Source organism: Ptychodera flava, chromosome 1 (assembly GCF_041260155.1).
Source record: "Ptychodera flava strain L36383 chromosome 1, AS_Pfla_20210202, whole genome shotgun sequence".
NCBI classification, from domain to species: Eukaryota; Metazoa; Hemichordata; class Enteropneusta; family Ptychoderidae; genus Ptychodera; species Ptychodera flava.
The window spans coordinates 61,923,688-61,942,804 of NC_091928.1; the positions used below are offsets into that span (position 1 = coordinate 61,923,688).

The window sequence follows — 19,117 nt, forward strand, 5'->3', positions numbered from 1 at the left end:
GTGGTTCGATACACGGCGGTTATCATGTATGAACCACGTAACTGGGAGCGCAGCGGAGCCTGAATTTAACAGTTAACGTTTTCAGAGATGTTTTTGCCAGTAGTTTTCTCACCGGACATTCCCTGTTTTCAATTCTTAAGAATATTTAGAAAGTCATTTTTTGCGTGCAGTTAACTCTGTGCTTGTGTTTTCCACACGCTATTGATAACAGTGAGCGCTTGTGTGCCATGGTGAACACTAAAATTTGATCATTCGACAATTACATTTGCCGTATCTTACTCTTAAAATTCCCTTAAAAATCTTTGAACTGTTATTTGTATTGATCATTTAGAAGAATTCCAAGCTCAAAATGTGAACAAATTAGTGTTCCATTTTCAAAGTTCTCTCTGTTTGACTATCTAAGGCATGCTGCTACGTACGTATGAGCGATCCCTCTGACGTCACCTTGATAAACAAGTAAACAATAGTTAAGCCAATCAAAATAGAGGGTGTGGCGGCATTGACCAATGTAAAGTAAAAGCTGATTCCAGGCCTCATTACAGTGATGTCAATGTTATATAACGCCGCATGGTTGAGCTGAAGCTTTGACAGAAAAGTAGTACGAACGACAAATCGTTGATTCTCTCGATGAATGATGCTAATAAAAGATAAAACATATGTAATAATAACAGAACCCCATGGCCTGTGAGTGCAAGCGCGTCGTACTTGCGGTATTTGCACTCGTGCTGCGGTGTATTCAGCTGTCCTTTCACGAGCGAAGCGAGTGAAAGGACTGCCGCCGAATACACCGCAGCACGAGTGCAAATACCGCTAGTACGACGCGCCTGCACTCACAGGTCATGGGGTTCTGTCATAGTACCAAGTGGAGTCAGACTGTATATGCCCTATACTATCAAATGGAGTACTCAGACTGTATATGCCCGACCACAATTGAGTACTCAGACTGTATATGCCCTACCACAATTGAGTACTCAGACTGTATATGCCCGACCACAATTGAGTACTCAGACTGTATATGCCCGACCACAATTGAGTACTCAGACTGTATATGCCCTATCAAATGGAGTACTCAGACTGTATATGCCCTATACTATCAAATGGAGTACTCAGACTGTATATGCCCGACCACAATTGAGTACTCAGACTGTATATGCCAGGTACCACAATGGAGTACTCCGAGACTGTATTCTATGATGATGGCGTACACAATCTGTATATGCCCTATAGCTATCACAGTTGGAGTACTCTAGACTTTATGACCCAAAGCAATTAACACAAGTGACAGTTGACTGAAATGCATTGCTGCCAGTTATAATGACGTTGATCTATTCATCTACTGACAGAAATCAAATTGACAGCAATGAAGACGGAAGCATCCTGCGAATTCTTGATGCTGAAGACACAGATAGTGGTACATATATTTGTAAAGTTTCAAACAGAGATGGCGGTGTTGTAGAAGTATCTTCCAAAGTTGAAGTGCAAAGTAAGTCTGTTCTGATGTTTACAATTATACATCTTTGATGATAACACCGTTGTCTGATATGCCATATACAGTTCATGACTGCATTATGGTTTACTTCCTGTAACTTCAATTCTCTATGGAAACTATAAACTTGGGGAGTGTAACTCTGAAACACCGCTCAATGTGACTGCCATACACCTCAGAATTGTCAGAGAAGTAAATAACATCCATCCTTCACAAGATCTTTAACTCCAATGAAAATGTCTCTATGCGTACACATAATGAATATAATCAGGCATGACTACCACTCATTATTGTGGCTACATGATGGAAAACTTATACATTGGTCAGAAACTTACAAACATCACTTGGCCTAAGGTTTCATGATGTTTACAAACTTCTCTGAGTTACTATTTGATAACCACTCCAATTTGTGCTATTTCCTGTATGTAGCTGACTTCGTAAATGCTTCAATCAATTTTGTTTTGATGATTGACAACTACTTTCTCCATACAGGTGTAAAGTAACAACTTTTATCATAAGTACCGGGTATATTATATTGTGTTTCCCAATTTATGTTGTACATGTTTTCTTCAAGGCCTTGATTTCTGTCTCCACAGAAAACAGTTCATAACTTATATGGGCCTAATTAGCTTGTAATATTCATAATGTCAAGTGCATCTGAACACATTTTGATGCACTGTCCATCAAATACCAAATAATTATTTCCATACATATGTGTGTATTTATTTTGATCAGTGCCACCAACACTGTCAAGAAGACCGCAAGATGCTAGAATTACAACAGGTTCAACAGCACGGTTGCAATGTGAGGCTCATGGTTATCCCAAACCAACAATTCGCTGGTTGAAAGATAATGAAATGATATCAAACCCCAGGTAATTAATCAACATATCAACTCTAAATCTAACTAGAAATATAATGAGGAAATTCTTCTTTGAATTTCTCAGTAGTTATTGTTATTGTATTAATTCTGACATTAGAGACGGAGCCTCCCTTTAAAAGGGAGCGAAGCTATGGCAGCATTCATTGTGTAAGTGCACACCAAACAGGCAACACACGGGCACACACTCCAGAAAATGCCACTTTTTAGTTTTTCCCGATGACTTGAAACAAAAGTTAATGTTATCCTATGTACTACTAAGTACATTATTGAAAAACACAGATTTTAAGTAAATAAATAAATAAATAAAGTAACAAACAAAATAAATAGATAAACAAATTAGATAAATATATGAAATTGTAACTTGTAAGACTGAATCACATAATATCTCCATGTGTGTGTGTTTTGCTCAATTCTCACTTAGTTTTTATAGTTGCATAGTTTTATAGTAGGACACATATGTCTACTTGTTTTAAAATAAAGTGTTTATCTTCATTACATTCAGACTTCAAAGATTATATTGCGTCTGTGTTTGGTGAAGTTCACATCCCAGTTAACATAAAGTACGCCTGGGGACAGATGTTCGGACTCTAAACTTTCTACAATTCTTTCTGATCTTCTGTTTGTCGAGATTCATGTTATAGCTCTTGGAGAAAGAAAAACTTTAACTGTCTTAGTTTTTTAAAAATCTCAAATTGAATTTCCCACATGGAGTTAACACAGGGATGGTGGTCATTTTGAATCTCAAATATTGTAAAATGTTGGGTAATTTGTTTCACTAGTTCCAAACTTTGCACTGCTATCCCAGATTTTTATTTCTTTGGTAAGAGAATGGTTGAAAGTTTTATGAAGGAAAATTTGAGCAAAAGTTTAAGTTTCACTTTCAAAGCGCATATACTACCTTCAATTCTGAAAACAGTGTTTTGTTTTATAGAAAAGTGGTCAGTCTTGGCTATTATCAGTAACCAACTATCAGTAATCTTAGAGAAGTGGTCAGTCTTAGCTATTATCAGTAACCAATTAACTATCAGTAATCTTAGAGAAGTGGTCAGTCTTAGCTATTATCAGTAACCAACTATCAGTAATCTTAGAAAAGTGGTCAGTCTTGGCTATTATCAGTAACCAACTATCAGTAATCTTAGAGAAGTGGTCAGTCTTGGCTATTATCAGTAACCAACTATCAGTAATCTTAGAGAAGTGGTCAGTCTTAGCTATTATCAGTAACCAATTAACTATCAGTAATCTTAGAGAAGTGGTCAGTCTTAGCTATTATCAGTAACCAACTATCAGTAATCTTAGAAAAGTGGTCAGTCTTGGCTATTATCAGTAACCAACTATCAGTAATCTTAGAGAAGTGGTCAGTCTTGGCTATTATCAGTAACCAACTATCAGTAATCTTAGAGAAGTGGTCAGTCTTAGCTATTATCAGTAACCAATTAACTATCAGTAATCTTAGAGAAGTGGTCAGTCTTAGCTATTATCAGTAACCAACTATCAGTAATCTTAGAAAAGTGGTCAGTCTTGGCTATTATCAGTAACCAACTATCAGTAATCTTAGAGAAGTGGTCAGTTTTGGCTATTATCAGTAACCAACCATCAGTAATCTTAGAAAAGTGGTCAGTCTTGGCTATTATCAGTAACCAACTATCAGCAATCTTAGAAAAGTGGTCAGACTTGGCTATTATCAGTAACCAACTATCAGCAATCTTAGAAAAGTGGTCAGTCTTGGCTATTATCAGTAACCAACTATCAGCAATCTTAGAAAAGTGGTCAGTCTTGGCTATTATCAGTAACCAACTATCAGTAATCTTAGAGAAGTGGTCAATCTTGGCTATTATCAGTAACCAACTATCAGTAATCTTAGAAAAGTGGTCAGTCTTGGCTATTATCAGTTAACAACTATCAGTAATCTTAGAGAAGTGGTCAGTCTTGGCTATTATCAGTAACCAACTTTCAGTAATCTTAGAAAAGTGGTCAGGCTTGGCTATTATCAGTAACCAACTGTCAGTAATCTTAGAAAAGTGGTCAGTCTTGGCTTAGAAAAGTGGTGGGTCTTGGCTATTATCAGTAACCAACTTTCAGTAATCTTAGAAAGGTGGTCAGTCTTAGCTATTATCAGTAATCTTAGAAAACAAAGTGTCAGCTCAACCAGGTGTATCATTGTTCTGACTATGACGATGACTGATCTCTCTGCACTGGCAAATTGCAATTGTGTCATTGCAATTTACAAAATCAAGACTGACATATTTAGCTTCACTCAAATACGCTGATTAGTTTCCAGAATTCAAGAAACCCTTAAATTGCCAAAGCTTCTGATAAAGTATTAGTTCTTCTTTGTAGGGTTGTCATTTTAAATGTTAATGTTTTCTAGTTGTTACAGCATTTTTGTAACATGGTGTGACAATTAATTGTTGTAAATATTGTGGTAGTGAGTATGTTTAGTGATAGTGTACTGGTATTTGTTAGAGGTATTTAAATACTCTAATCTTTACAGTTACTTTATATATTTCTTTAAATCTAGGATCACAGCAAGAGACAGTATGTTAACAATTATGAATGCTCAAATCAGTGATAGTGGTATCTATCTATGCATTGCATCAAATCCAGCAGGTTCTGTTAATGTCTCTGCTGTACTAGAAGTCCATGGTAGGTACCGTAAAACAAACTTAATTAAAGCTGCAAGCAGCATTACCAGGGCCCAAGTGGCAAAGCCCTTGTCCAGAATTTGACGCTAAGATTAACGCCACACATGTCAACAAAATATGAAGGCTGTGGAGTTTGTAGTTAATGAAAAAAAGGAAGTAGGTGAAATGGAAACTGAAATTTGGGTTAAAACTTTTGGCCTGGTATACTGATCCCTGACATAGAAAGACAAAATCTATGGCGCTTTATTATTTTGACGAGAATTAAGTATGTGCATAATTAATGATTGGCAGGATGTGGCGTCATTTCGTGTTTCATCTCACCAAATATGAACACACTTACAGATTTATATGCATATTTGTTAAATCAACATCAATGGTCATCTTGGTCAGGTGATATGTTTGGCAAAAAAAATTGCTTCCATACAATATCTGCAAACGTTGGTGCTACTGACTTGAAGATTTATAACTTATCTTGGAAAGTTACACATTTGATACAACAATGAATAGTCTATTGTGGCCTGGATTGCAAGTGGGTATTATATCTAGTGGGTATTAGTGGGTGTAATATCTCTGTATGAAAACAAAACAATTCTCATTGGCAATTAATGGGCCAGTATCCACTAGTCAGTATCCATGACAACAAACAGGTGATAATGGAAACAAAGCAAACATACAGAATACAAAAAGTAGGAAGCAATTAAGCTCATTTGACACCATGCACTGTGTGGTGTCTGTTGCAATGTTGATCCTGTAAATGGTACTAATCATCAGAAATGCCAAGATTCCTTGAGACACCAGAAGACATAACCGCAGCAGAAGGTGGTGAGGCGGAGTTTGTATGCAGGGTTGATGGAATACCAATGCCAACTGTAACATGGACAAAAGGAAGTGGAGATTTAAGTAGTGATCGGTAAGCATGTCTGTTTGTAGAAATATACTTTGTCCAAATTAATATACATCAATCTCTCAACAAAGTAGAATTTAGTTGTCTGTCAACTTAGTGCATTGTCACTAAACAAACTAAATGTCACAGTCTGTGGAAATCTACTTTATTGTCAAACATCATGTGAGCTTTAAGCCCCTGTAGCTGTCACTCTGGAAATTTGTCGACCTGAAAGGCTTTCTTTTTTCTCTGGTTTTCTTTGAATTCTACAAATTTAAAGGATATAATCTTTTACTACTGAAAAATTGGACAAGTAAATTTAAATTTTAGCCGTATTTTGATTTCCTGCCATTTTTAAAATCTGGTAATAGAGAAAACAAAGCATATGATGTCCCAGTGAAAAACGTTCAGCACTATGCATTATATGGGACTACTCTTGTTGTTTCTGTGAAGATTCCAATGTATATATGCACAACATACGGTGTTTTTGCTTAATTGCATGCCATTTCACATTTGGGAAAACGTTTATTACTTATCTTGATCAAAATTGCACATGCAGTCCTAGTGAGTACATTCCAATGAACTTGTTTTAGTTTTGAAGCAAACTTACAAAAATGATGCTAAAAGATACAGCTATTGGGCCTTTAATGTTCATTTTGGTGTGTAGAAATGTTCTCAACTTGGTGTTAGTGACAATTGATTTTTTACTAAAGAACTTACTTTTATTCAAAGTGTGAAGAACATAACGGTAGTTAGGAATAGTTATTTCTTGTTGAATAGGACAATTATCTATAAATGACCAAAAAAGAAACCACTTTTCAATGTATCTCAACTATTTTTCATATCAACAAATGATTGAAAGGGACTAGAAATTCCTGCACATATGCATGTTTTAGGGAATATCTTTTATAAGAAACATGTCTTTGATTTATTGGTCTAATGTCCAAATTGTGTTTAAGTTGCATTACTAATGATTGATGTTTATGATTGCTTTAAGGGTGAACATTTCAATGAATGGTACAGTGTTACGGATTACAGACGTACAAAACAGTGATGTCGATATCTACACTTGTACAGCTTATAATAAAGTTGGTGCAATCAGTGCTACTGCTCAGTTGGAAGTACAAGGCAAGTTTTTGATTCACTCATGTCAATTGTCTGCAAAGAACAGATTTATATCTCAGATAATAGCTGTGCATTGATTCTTGATGTAAATCACGTCAAATATTCAGTGTGCATTCCTTAAACATTCATGGCACTGGTAGTTTTTATGTATAGAGACTGCACAGAATGTTGGTCATTCAGATAATTCATTTGATGACAAATTACCGAGAAATTGTCACCAATAACGGGGATGTCACCCTAGTTGTACCTATCATATCACCAATAACACCTGGTGTCACATACCAGCTGTAAAAACCCATCATATGTCACAAATAACATGTTAAAGGCACAAGTTTTGTATTTTTTAATTTGTTATGATCATATATATATATATATATATATATATATATATATATATATATATATATATATATATATATATATATATATATATATATATATATATATATATATTATTGTGCTTACCAATTGTACCGGTATAACTACCAGTTACTGTATCCATGTAGTCAAGGAAACAGTTTGTTTTGTGCACATAAATATTTTCATAGTTGCATGTTTGTAATTCATGCAGACCTTTCATGTAATAAATGTAAAACATGTACCGGTATTGAGGGGCGATGCACCCAACACAGCGTGTTTTTCTCAAAAATTACTTTTTTTTCAAATATTCATTCAATTTTAATTAATTTGTTAACCCAAGATTAAAATATTGGTTGGGTTCCGTGACCTTTTAGCTTGTAAAGCAGTCGTAAGTTGCGTGATAAAGAAGTGTTCATTTATGCAAATATATGCTTCTTTTGCCTCAAAATTTCAAAATTTCCAAAGAATTTAACTCTACTCTGACTGGGTCAGATTTTCTGAAATTTTCATATTATGTCCTCTAAATGCTATATAACAAAACTGTTTTGTTTGGTAATAAAATTCTTATATATTGGATAGGAGGCATTTTAATTTTACCAATCATGATTTTAATAACTTTTTTGAGTGTCAGTCTTTCAACCCTTGAAATTTTAGAATGAGGTGAGATAATGCAAAATAAAAGAGTCGTTTTTTTCTACATATACTCTTTTTTCAAGTGAAATATTACATTTCAGAAAATAGCCTAAAAATTTTGACTTAAATTAATTTTTATCATTAATAGCAAAATTGAGGCTTTTTACCCCAGATATATATCCACTTCATCCTTCAAGTTAACTACTGCTACCATACTAAACTTTAGAGTCTCTGCTTTTTGAAAACATAGTATGAGGGGGTTTCCTTGTCATCTTTGATGAGAAATATGCTTTGAAAAAAAACTGTGTTGGCAACGTGCAGCTCCACCTTAAATGTAAAGAATGTATATCGTACAAGCCCATCTAGACCTAGGGTTGATCTTAGAATGTAATTTGTGCTGACCTTTCATGTAATAAATGTAGAAAATGTATTAAATGTAAAGAATGTCTTTCGTGCAGATTGCAAATGAAAAAATAGTAAATCGGCGGCTATTGGTCACCCATAGCTCACTCTGCTATGCTAGGCTGTTAACTTTTCATTAGTCAAGACAAAGAAATGCCAACACTAAATTTAAACAAAATTTTCAAAAGTTTTCTCCACTGGCCACTGGAATACTCTAACTGGGAAACATAATTGCCGCTAGTCTGTTTGGCTGCGTGTATCTGCATCAGTAATGAGGAAAAGTGTTCCACTGCATGATGTAGTATTTGAACAAGGCTGCCATTTTGAATTGACTACTTACGGGGAAAAACTTAACTCTGCTGAAATGCTATCAAATAATGAATGGGATACAAGGCCATTGAAAAGTAAAATGACTTACTTGGGGGAAATTCAAAGGGTTTTTGAGGAAAATTGGATGGTAATTTTGAGCAAGATATACACCAAAAATACAGAACATGTACTTTTAATTGTCACCAGCTTCACTGAATTAACTCATCAGTTTCATCCATCATGGAATTGTCCAACCCATCATGTCGTGAGTTTAACATATTTTGGTAGAGTAAATATGTCACCAAATTTCACCTGTCATACAAATCACTCACCCATCATGGCTTCTACAACACCTGTTATTTGCTTCACCTGGACTTCCACCCAGCAAGTCACTTAGCTCCTATCATTGGACGGTAATTCCTAATATGCTACTCATCTCACCAATAGTGTCATCAATCATTGTAATTCCAATTACAGTACACTGGACTATTTAATTTTCACGGGAATTTATTTAGCTGAAAACACTGGAATTTTCGACGTTCCACTGCGATCTTATTTTCGCTTTGTCTAGCGTGACTACATTCAAAGTACAGAAAATTAAAATTTTCACTTGGATTTTATTCTAGTAGAAAAAAGGTCCAGCGAAAATAACGAAAATAATTCAAAGGAAAATAAAGTATTCCACAGTGTGTTCCTAGTTTCATGCATCATGGCACTCTCACTTCCAGTTAAAGGTAGAATGTGCCTTTGGGACAGATATTTGGACTCTCAAACTTTTACAATTCTATTCTGATCTACCATTTGTGGGGGTTCATTTTAAAGCTCTTGGTGTAAGAAAACTAAGTTTCACTGCCTTAATTTTTTCAAAATCCAAAATTTTATTTTTTTTCATAGAGTTAACATAGTTAAATATTGGTAAATCTTGGGTAATTTATGTCTCTGGTAGAAAACTTTGCACGTTAACTCACACTTTTTAATCTTTTTTTTAAAAGAGTAAAGTCCGAGCAAAAGTTTAAGTCTTTCACATTCAATCACCAGTCTCTATCATCATACCGGTATAATATCCAGTAACATACATTTTATCACCAGTTTCTCCAATCAAAGGCAACTTTTACAACCATCGTTATGTCACCAATTTCTCCCATGGCTGTAGCATGAGTATACATAAGGTGTATGAGTATGGAATCTTGATTGAATATTTTCATCAGTATGCTGATGGAAATATTCAATATCAGTATCACTATGACAGAAATTATATTATATCATGCTACCATGCGCCATTCTGATTGGACGAGAGCTCATTCCACCAATGCTAAAATACTGTTTTAGCACTGAAAGCGGTGGTAAAACGGGCCCCTAAACCAGCATTTTCGAAAATTGCCCGGTCGGTGCATTTGATCGTACCTATCTAAATCATAGACCCTCGAGAAAAAGCGAAACAGTCCACTTTGTTTCAAAGACGGAAGACCTAATTTTGATACACAGATAAAGTGTGGGTCTGTAACTCACCTCTTGGTGTAAATAAGTTGGGATCGATGATGAAAGACATCTCTGAAGCAGCACGTTTGGGGTATGATGCACACAAATATTAGGGTGACATAGCACACCGTGAACTTTGCTTGATATTGCGGGAGTCGAGACGTGATATATCCTACCACTCTTTAAAATGAAGATAGTATTCGTTCATACACAAATAAATTGACACTTACTCACAGTAACGGTTTGTCAGATATTCTTTACCAAAAGTTTGGGCTGTAACAGACCGGGGTGTCCTAACGATGTAGACCAAGAAGTTCAAAATAACAATGGGATGACTCCTGGCAACTGCGACGAAAGTTGACATCAAATGCAGCGAGCAGTATCAGCGTCCAGCTCTCCCTGCATCGGGCAACACACTCTGCACAACTGTTCATCACAGTTGCAGTCATCGCAAGTCTGGATTATTTCAAAACTGCTTGTTTTCTGGTACAGTTAACGTCCAAATTATCCATCAAAAATAGATCCTGTAACTTCACTCATCACTTTGCCACCTCTGAATGCCGCGACGGTCGACGAATACCGTATACGCGTATGCGGTACAGAATGAGACAAATCTATTTTTAGTATGCCAAACAAGCCAGGACTATTGTTCATATGTAAATTTACGAAAAAAATTGATACTTCTTTCTTGTGATTTGAACTCTTGACCCATTTTCTGTGTGACTGCAGCAGGTATTTTTTGACGAGTATATATAGTGTTCGTGTTGCATGCGAATAAAATGCAATGTCGATATGAACGTAATGCGTATTTATCGTAGGATACTGTGTGCCTGTACGTAATCCCAACATATAAAAATGCTCGGGCTCGGGCGTAGAATTTCCGACATTCGATCTCTCAGACATCCATTTTCTGCATTTGGGTCTTAAAGTGACGAAAATACCCAAACAAGACAACAAAGAAACACAAGTTGATATAATATAATAGCAATAACCCCCGCCGCAGGAGGGTATACACGAGATTTTGGTACAATTCGCGACATATAGCACTCCCCTATCGGCTCGTGCTATATGTCGCGCATTGTACCAAAAGCTCGTGTATACCCTCCTGCGGCGGGGGTTATTGCTTAAATATATTTGATTAATGGTAACAAATAATGATTTTTATCATTGTCAGTGTTACCAAGAATAATCTCCATCGACCCAGCCAGATTTGTTGCCGAAGTTGGCGAAGACACTCTCTTTGAATGTCGGTTTTCTGGTCATCCAAGACCAACAGCAGTTTGGTATAAACAAGGCACTGAAGTGAGTCCAAGCAAAAACTTGAACTACCAAATTTCATGCAAAATCTGTGCATGCAATACATAAACATTTATATATGTTGAATCTGGCAAAAGTTAAATTCTTTAGATCTGTCAAAAGTCTAGATTATCATGACAACGTATGTTTGTCAATAACAACATATACTCAAAACATTGCAAAAACAAATAAGAATTCTCATTTTTATTACATAAACATTCATTTTTGAACATTTATTAATGATCACTACAAAGTGAATTGTTGCAAAACCACTTCAGCTTCTGGTAGAATTTGTGTAATGCTGTACCTCAACAATATCTCAATCCTTCTCACAAACCATTTTTCATAATTCAGTTAAACCCGTATGGTCTTCTTTATGTTGCCTTCATAATGCTTGGTTCAATCAAGATATCTTTGTTTTTTCAGGATTTCATGTCAGCTGGTGATTCTCTAGGACGATTTCAAGTGACTGATGATGGTACCTTGATAATAGCAAGTGTGAAGGAAGATGATGCCGGTGTCTACATTTGTAAAGTAGAAAACAGTGCTGGCAGTGCAGAGGATCATGGGCAATTGGAAATTATCCGTAAGAATATTCAGGAATTGGTGAATTTTTTGTATGTCTTTCATTGTCACAGACATACTGCATATCATGTAGCTGTCTGTTTATTGACTATCATAGGATGGCTTTCAATATTTTTTCCATTTTGAAATACTGTCATGGATATTAGCAATTTTGTTCTATACTTATACCAGTACTTACTTTAATCATGATTGGATTTCAGCAGATATACCTTGCAAACTATTTCTAAAAAAGATTGACATTACAATGAAAGTATATCTCATAATTGACTCTACAGAATTTACAATATATGTCTGTATATGAAACTGGTTGAATATAAATATGTTTGCTAGTTGGCCATGCAGGGTTCTAGCTGTTTCCCTGATACATTAATGCATTTAGGGCTGTCACCGTAGACAGTAGAGGTAGACATTAGAAGGCTGGGACTGTTGACAGGGAAGAACTGTTTATGCTGTGATCTACTGAAAAGTACTGTCCCATTATAAACCTCAACACATGGACACACATGAAAGAATACAAAAACAAAACAAAACAAACATATAACTGGATACTAGGACACAGAGTGTGAGCATTTATACAAATAATGCAATAATGATAACAATAAATAAAAACTTTATAGTGCAACAGTGCTAATTTTTATTAAGCTCACATTTGGTATACCAATGTGAGGTTATCGTATACTGAAGTCGGTGGCGTCTGTATGTATGTGTATATGTATAGTATCCATCAACATCAAAAACTCGCGAACCGCTGCACTTTTCAGCATGGTATATGGTGTGTTGATGCATCCTGGGCTATAGATGGGATTATCTTCAAATGAAGTTTGCACTGGCAAAATTAGGCAAATGAGCTTTAAAAATGTGAAAATGGTAAAAAATTAATAACTCAAGAACCACTCTTTTTATTGCTTTGAAAATTATTTTGCAAGTACCTTAGGTGGACCTTATACACTTATTTGTATATTGTGAAAATATCTTGAATTTTGTATTTTTGCTAAATTTTTTGGTTATTTTTCTCATTTTAAGTAAAAATTCTTTTTATCTGAAACACGCTGGCCCAATTGCTCTCAAATTTTGGTTGTTGGGTTGGATATTTGCAAGAGTGTTACCCTTCTAATTTGTTGAAATTATGACAAAATTGACAAAATTACCGTTTGAGGTCAATTTTTTCCTTCTCGTGTCCATTTATAGACGGAGAAGGTAATAGAGTTGAAAACCAGTATGCTTGTGTCAACTTCTACTTCCGTCTGTCAAGATCCGTTGACGTCATGCCATTATGAGGGTCATATCATAAACTGGTGGGGGTGTTCATGGTTCAGGTTGAGGTGTGGGAGAACGATTTTGAGCTATGACAAAAATCAAAAGGGACTTAGCGGCATAGCCACAGTGTTAGGCCTTTCTCCAAGGTTTCTTAGTTGACTACGATCTATTACAGACTGAGCTGACGTTAGGGGTACTCACTTTGTGTTTGCTCACTCTGTGTGCGCTAGTGTTTGGTACTGAGTTGCGTGGATATCCCCTCATGGCCTCACGTGATATGGGCCCGTTGCATAATCTGCAGATGATCATATGCCTGTGAGTCTGAAAACAGTCATTGTAAAGCCTGTCGGCATTTTCGTAGCATTTTTTCTCATTTAATTTTGCAAAATATCGGCGAGTACCTCAATATTACAATATGACAATATATGTTACCATTTCTGCATGAACTTTTCTTTTCTAAATTATAGTATATTAGTACTTCAAACAGATTAACAATTATCGTGATGTCAACCCATAATTTTACATCACAAAGACTGTAATTCTGCCAATTTTTTTTACTTTTCAGTCATTTTATAAATTTTGCACTGCACAAGATGATTGAACAAATTGCAATGTTTGAATTTGTAAACTCAAAGAATAAAAATCCTTTGGTCACAGATTAAATTATTTTTTGAAAAGAAATTTACTGTTAAACACTTTTAGCATATATTATTTCTGAATTATTTAACTTTTTTCCACATTGAACAATCTTTAGGCAGTTTATACTGTAGCGTAGAATTTTTTTGATTGATATATTTAATCATATTTTGGGTTCTTTGGGTCCATATCCCACCTCATGCCCCTACATCATCAACCATTTACCAACAACTCCATGCCAACATCCAGTTACCTGACCTGGCCACACATTAGAGAAGGTGCAGCGTCATTGACGGTATTTTTGTCATTTTTGGTCAAAAAATCATAAAAATATTTTTTCTTTGAAACTGTTGGACAGACAGCTTTTATATTTGGTGTACAATTGCCTAGGGATGAAAATAGTTGGATACGTGGAAATTGTCCAGAAATATACAAATTTGTATTTTTAGCTCCCATATATGCATATGTATATATGCATCAACCATTTACCAACAACTCCATGCCAACATCCAGTTACCTGACCTGGCCACACATTAGAGAAGGTGCAGCGTCATTGACGGTATTTTTGTCATTTTTGGTCAAAAAATCATAAAAATATTTTTTCTTTGAAACTTTTGGACAGACAGCTTTTATATTTGGTGTACAATTGCCTAGGGATGAAAATAGTTGGATACATGGAAATTGTCCAGAAATATACAAATTTGTATTTTTAGCTCCCATATATGCATATGTATATATGCAAATGGGAGGTATTCGTATAAGGTGGAAAAATGTATGTATGTATGTATGTATGTATGTATGTATGTATGTATGTATGTATGTCCGTCCACATCAAAAACTCCTAAACCGTATCACCTACTGTCTTAGTATTTGGTGCATCTAGGGGTGGAGATGTGAATTTGTGCAAATGAACATGTCAGTGCCAAAAATATGCAAATGAGGGGAAAAAAGGAAAAATCCTGCAAATGGCTAAAACTCAGTAAGCATTGGTCAGATTTGGTTGAAACTTGGTATGCAGATTTCTTTAGGTATTCTAAATTATGTGTGCAAAAATTGGGATGAAATTTGCATGTTTGTATTTTTGGGGTATTTTTTCCGTTTTTAGTCAAAAAATCTTGTTCTCTGAAATTGCTCGTCTGATTGCTATGAAACTTAATATTCATGTTTCTCAGGATGACCTCAGTCATGCTTGTACACATTGTATTGAAATTGTCATATTTGTAATTTTGGGGCAATTTTCCCAATTTTTGATAAAAAAAATTTTTATCCAAAAACTACTGATTTGATAGCTTTGATATTTGGTATACAGGTATCTAAGATTAATCTCAATATAATTTATTGAAGGTATGTTGAAACCGGCAATTTTTTTTTATTTGCTCACGTGTTCACACACGTGAGCATATGGTTTAGCCATGTCTGTGTGTGTGTGTGTGTGTGTGTGTCTGTGTGTGTGTCCGTGTGTCTGTATCCCCATTATCTCAAAAACGGCTGAACGTATTTCAGTCAAATTTGGTAGACATCTTCAGAATTCAAATGGCTAGAACTGAAAAGGTTTTGGTGGGCGTGGCTTGCATATTAATGAAGTTATCACAGTTTTAATTTTTCTGATACATGGTAGTCTATGGGAAGCCGGTATCTGTGGTTTGAGGGCGCTATCCCCACGTTACACTCTGACTAGACGATGCTGAAATTAGACTCGGTTTCGGATTCGGTTTCGGATTCAGTTTCGGATTCGGTTTCGGATTCTAGAGACTGAAAGAAATTTTATATTTTCAGCCAATTGTTACACTGTGGAATACTGGATTTTCCTTACTTTCCCTGGACCCTTTTTTCAGCTAAAATAATATCTAATCACACTAAACAAAGTGAAAATAAGTATATAGGGATAACTTAGCAATACAAATTTTTTGACAAAATGTCATGTGATCTCGATGACCTTTGACCTTAAATATGAGTATATGTCCATAACTCAGTAACCACAAGTGCTACACCCTTAATATTTGGTATGATGGGAGACCTTATGACATCACATCCTGTACCTCATTAATTATGCGCATATCTAATTCTGAGCCAGCCAATAGAGCTAGAGGTCTGATTTTTGGTATATAGGGATAACTTAGCAATACAATTTTTTTGACAAAATGTCACGTGACCTCGGTGACCTTTGACCTCAAATATACATATTTGTCCGTAACTCAGTAACCACAAGTGCTACAGCCTTCATGTATGCTATGATGGGACAGCTTATGACGCCACATATTGTACCTCATTAATTATGCGCATATCTCATTCTGAGCGAGCCAATAGAGCTAGAGGTCTGATTTTTGGTATATAGGGATAACTTAGCAATACAATTTTTTTGACAAAATGTCACGTGACCTCGGTGACCTTTGACCTCAAATATACATATTTTTCCATAACTCAGTAACCACAAGTGCTACAGCCTTCATGTATGGTATGATGAAACACCTTATGACGCCACATATTGTACCTCATTAATTATGCACATATCTAATTTTGAGCGAGCCAATAGAGCTGGAGGTCTGATTTTTGGTATATAGGGATAACTTAGCAATACAATTTTTTTGACAATATGTCACATGACTTCGGTGACCTTTGACCTCAAATATACATATTTTTCCATAACTCAGTAACCACAAGTGCTACACCCTTCATGTTTGGTATGATGGGACACCTTATGACGCCACATACTGTACCTCAATAATTATGCGCATATCTCATTCTGAGCGAGCCAATAGAGCTGGATGTCTGATTTTTGGTATATAGGGATAACTATAGGAGAGAAATTTTTTGACCAAATGTCATGTGACCTCGATGACCTTTTACCTAAAATATATGTTTATGTCAATAAATAAGTAACCACAAGTGCTATGTCCTTTGTATTTAGTAGGATGGGAGACCTTATGACAACACACGCTTTACCTCATTAATTATGTACACATCTAATTCTGGGCAAGCGAATAGAGCTAGAGATCTGATTTTTCGGCATATAGGGATTAATTAGCAATATAATTTTTTTTTCCAAAATGTCATGTGACCTTGATGACCTTTGACCTTGATTATACATATATATGCATATTTCAGTAACCACAAGTTCTATACCCTCCAATTTTGATAGGATATTAGACCTTAAGATGTCACATCTTGTACCTCATTTATAATGCGCATATGTATTTCTTGGCTGGCCAATACTGCTAGAGGTCTGATCTTTTTTCCCGATTTAGAACCGTAACTTAGACATGCCTCATGTGTTTCAAATTGGGAACAACGACATAGACCTATGTGCCCATAGATCTCAACATATACACTCCAATGATACTTCTTAATGACCACATTTTCCTGCCCCATCAAGACTAGTACTCCTATTACAAGTGGGGACTATGTCATTGTAAATGACTTGTTGAGTTAATGGTTGTATCACAGTATTCGATATATCTAATTCTGTATTTTTTCCATTTTATATTCTGAATAATTACATTAAACATATTTCACTGTCTCCAGTACATTTCATTTAAGTATTTTCACTTCATGCACTTTATCCCTTTCACACATGTTCAAATATCTGACCAGAGAACAAACACTAAATAGTCCAGGATGGGAGCTACAGTGTCATTGACGCTATTTTTACTTCAGCCAATTCCTAATTTGCATATTAAATGAATTTTCATACTTAGGGATATTCATCTGAATTGACTTGATCAAAATTGATGTAACTTGCTATGTACATTTCAGACACTGTAATACAATATTATTGAAAGTCATTAATCATTTTCTCTTCAGCAAATTCCTAATTTGCATGTTTAATGAACTTTCCTAATTAGAGATATATATCTGAATTGACTTGACCAAAGTTGACAAAACTTGCTACATATATTGCAGATACCATGATACAACATTATTGACAATCATTAAGCATTTTTACTTAAGTCAATTCCTAATTTACATATTTAATGAACTTTGCTTATTAGGGATATATACTGGGATTTACTTGATCAAAGTTGGCAAAACATGACAACATTGATGATTATACCTGGTTAAAACAATATCGAAAGTCATTTCACATTTTCATGTCAGCTAATTTACAATTTGCATATCTAATGAGCTTTCACAGCTCGGCATATATGGCTTGAAGGACTTGGCCAACGGTGATTACACTTGAGGCCTAGCAGCTAGGCGATGTTGCCGTGAGTGTGTGGGGGTTCGAATCCCGTTTGGGTTATAGTATAAAAATTTATTTTTTTATTGCTATATAAATGACAGCAGTCAAAGAACTTTAATATTTTTATTTCAGCTAATTACATATTTGTATACTTCATGACCTTTGAGAATTAATCAGCGGTGATTATTGTTCATTATGTTGATCATAATACTTTCAATGAAGTTGCAAACATGTGGCAAAGGTTCAAATTTACACATAACTGTATGAAACACGTGAGCATTTTCAGTTCATATCTGGTTTGGGGGCAATTTTTGCCTTTTTTGGTCAAAAAATTTTTCTCCTAAAACTTCTGATCTGGTAGCTTTGATATCTAGTGTACAGGTTCCTAGGGTTTATGTTAATTAGATATATTCAAAATTAGGATGAAATCTGCAATTTTGTATTTTGGGGGGGGGGGCAATTTTTCTCATTTTTGGTCAAAAAATTTGATTCTCAAAATTTACCAGTCTGATTGCTTTGATAAACCGGTTCTTAGGGTTTTTGTTAAAGGGAAACCTAAGTCCAGCGACATTGACCGTTTATCCCTTCCAAAATCACCCTTGAATAAAATGCAGCTCAAATTTGCAACACAATTGCACGCGCCGACGACTACGGAGCGACGAAAAGAGAAGTTGAAGTAGACGACATTTATGGAAATGAGCTCGGAATTCCATGGGCGCGAAAGGGCTCATGGGAGAAGCGTGCGTGACGTCATCGGTGATACACGAACGTGTGTGACCGCTTACCAAAGCATTGGAGTCTATGACTGCAGGAGTGCAGTTCTGCACGTTACGACTCTTTAATTCTCATCAGTAGCATAAAAAATTATTAACTGTTGTTCAGTTGAGTGCAAAAATCACTCAAGGAAGAACAAACGGAGTCAGCTTTTATCGTCGTCCCACAGAACAGCTTTTTCGCAGACA

The 19,117-nt window shown here is 35.5% G+C and overlaps 1 protein-coding gene across 1 annotated transcript in view; it reads left to right on the forward strand.

Annotated features, from left to right (window-relative positions):
• The window catches only part of LOC139142512 (protein sax-3-like), a 101,033-nt gene that overhangs the window by 50,768 nt on the left and 31,148 nt on the right, over positions 1 to 19,117 (forward strand). The window contains exons 4-10 of the mRNA XM_070712468.1: positions 1,344 to 1,483; positions 2,222 to 2,360; positions 4,887 to 5,011; positions 5,782 to 5,920; positions 6,891 to 7,021; positions 11,376 to 11,503; positions 11,924 to 12,083. Coding sequence (XP_070568569.1) covers positions 1,344 to 1,483; positions 2,222 to 2,360; positions 4,887 to 5,011; positions 5,782 to 5,920; positions 6,891 to 7,021; positions 11,376 to 11,503; positions 11,924 to 12,083 — 962 coding nt within the window. The remainder of the gene's footprint in view (positions 1 to 1,343; positions 1,484 to 2,221; positions 2,361 to 4,886; positions 5,012 to 5,781; positions 5,921 to 6,890; positions 7,022 to 11,375; positions 11,504 to 11,923; positions 12,084 to 19,117) is intronic.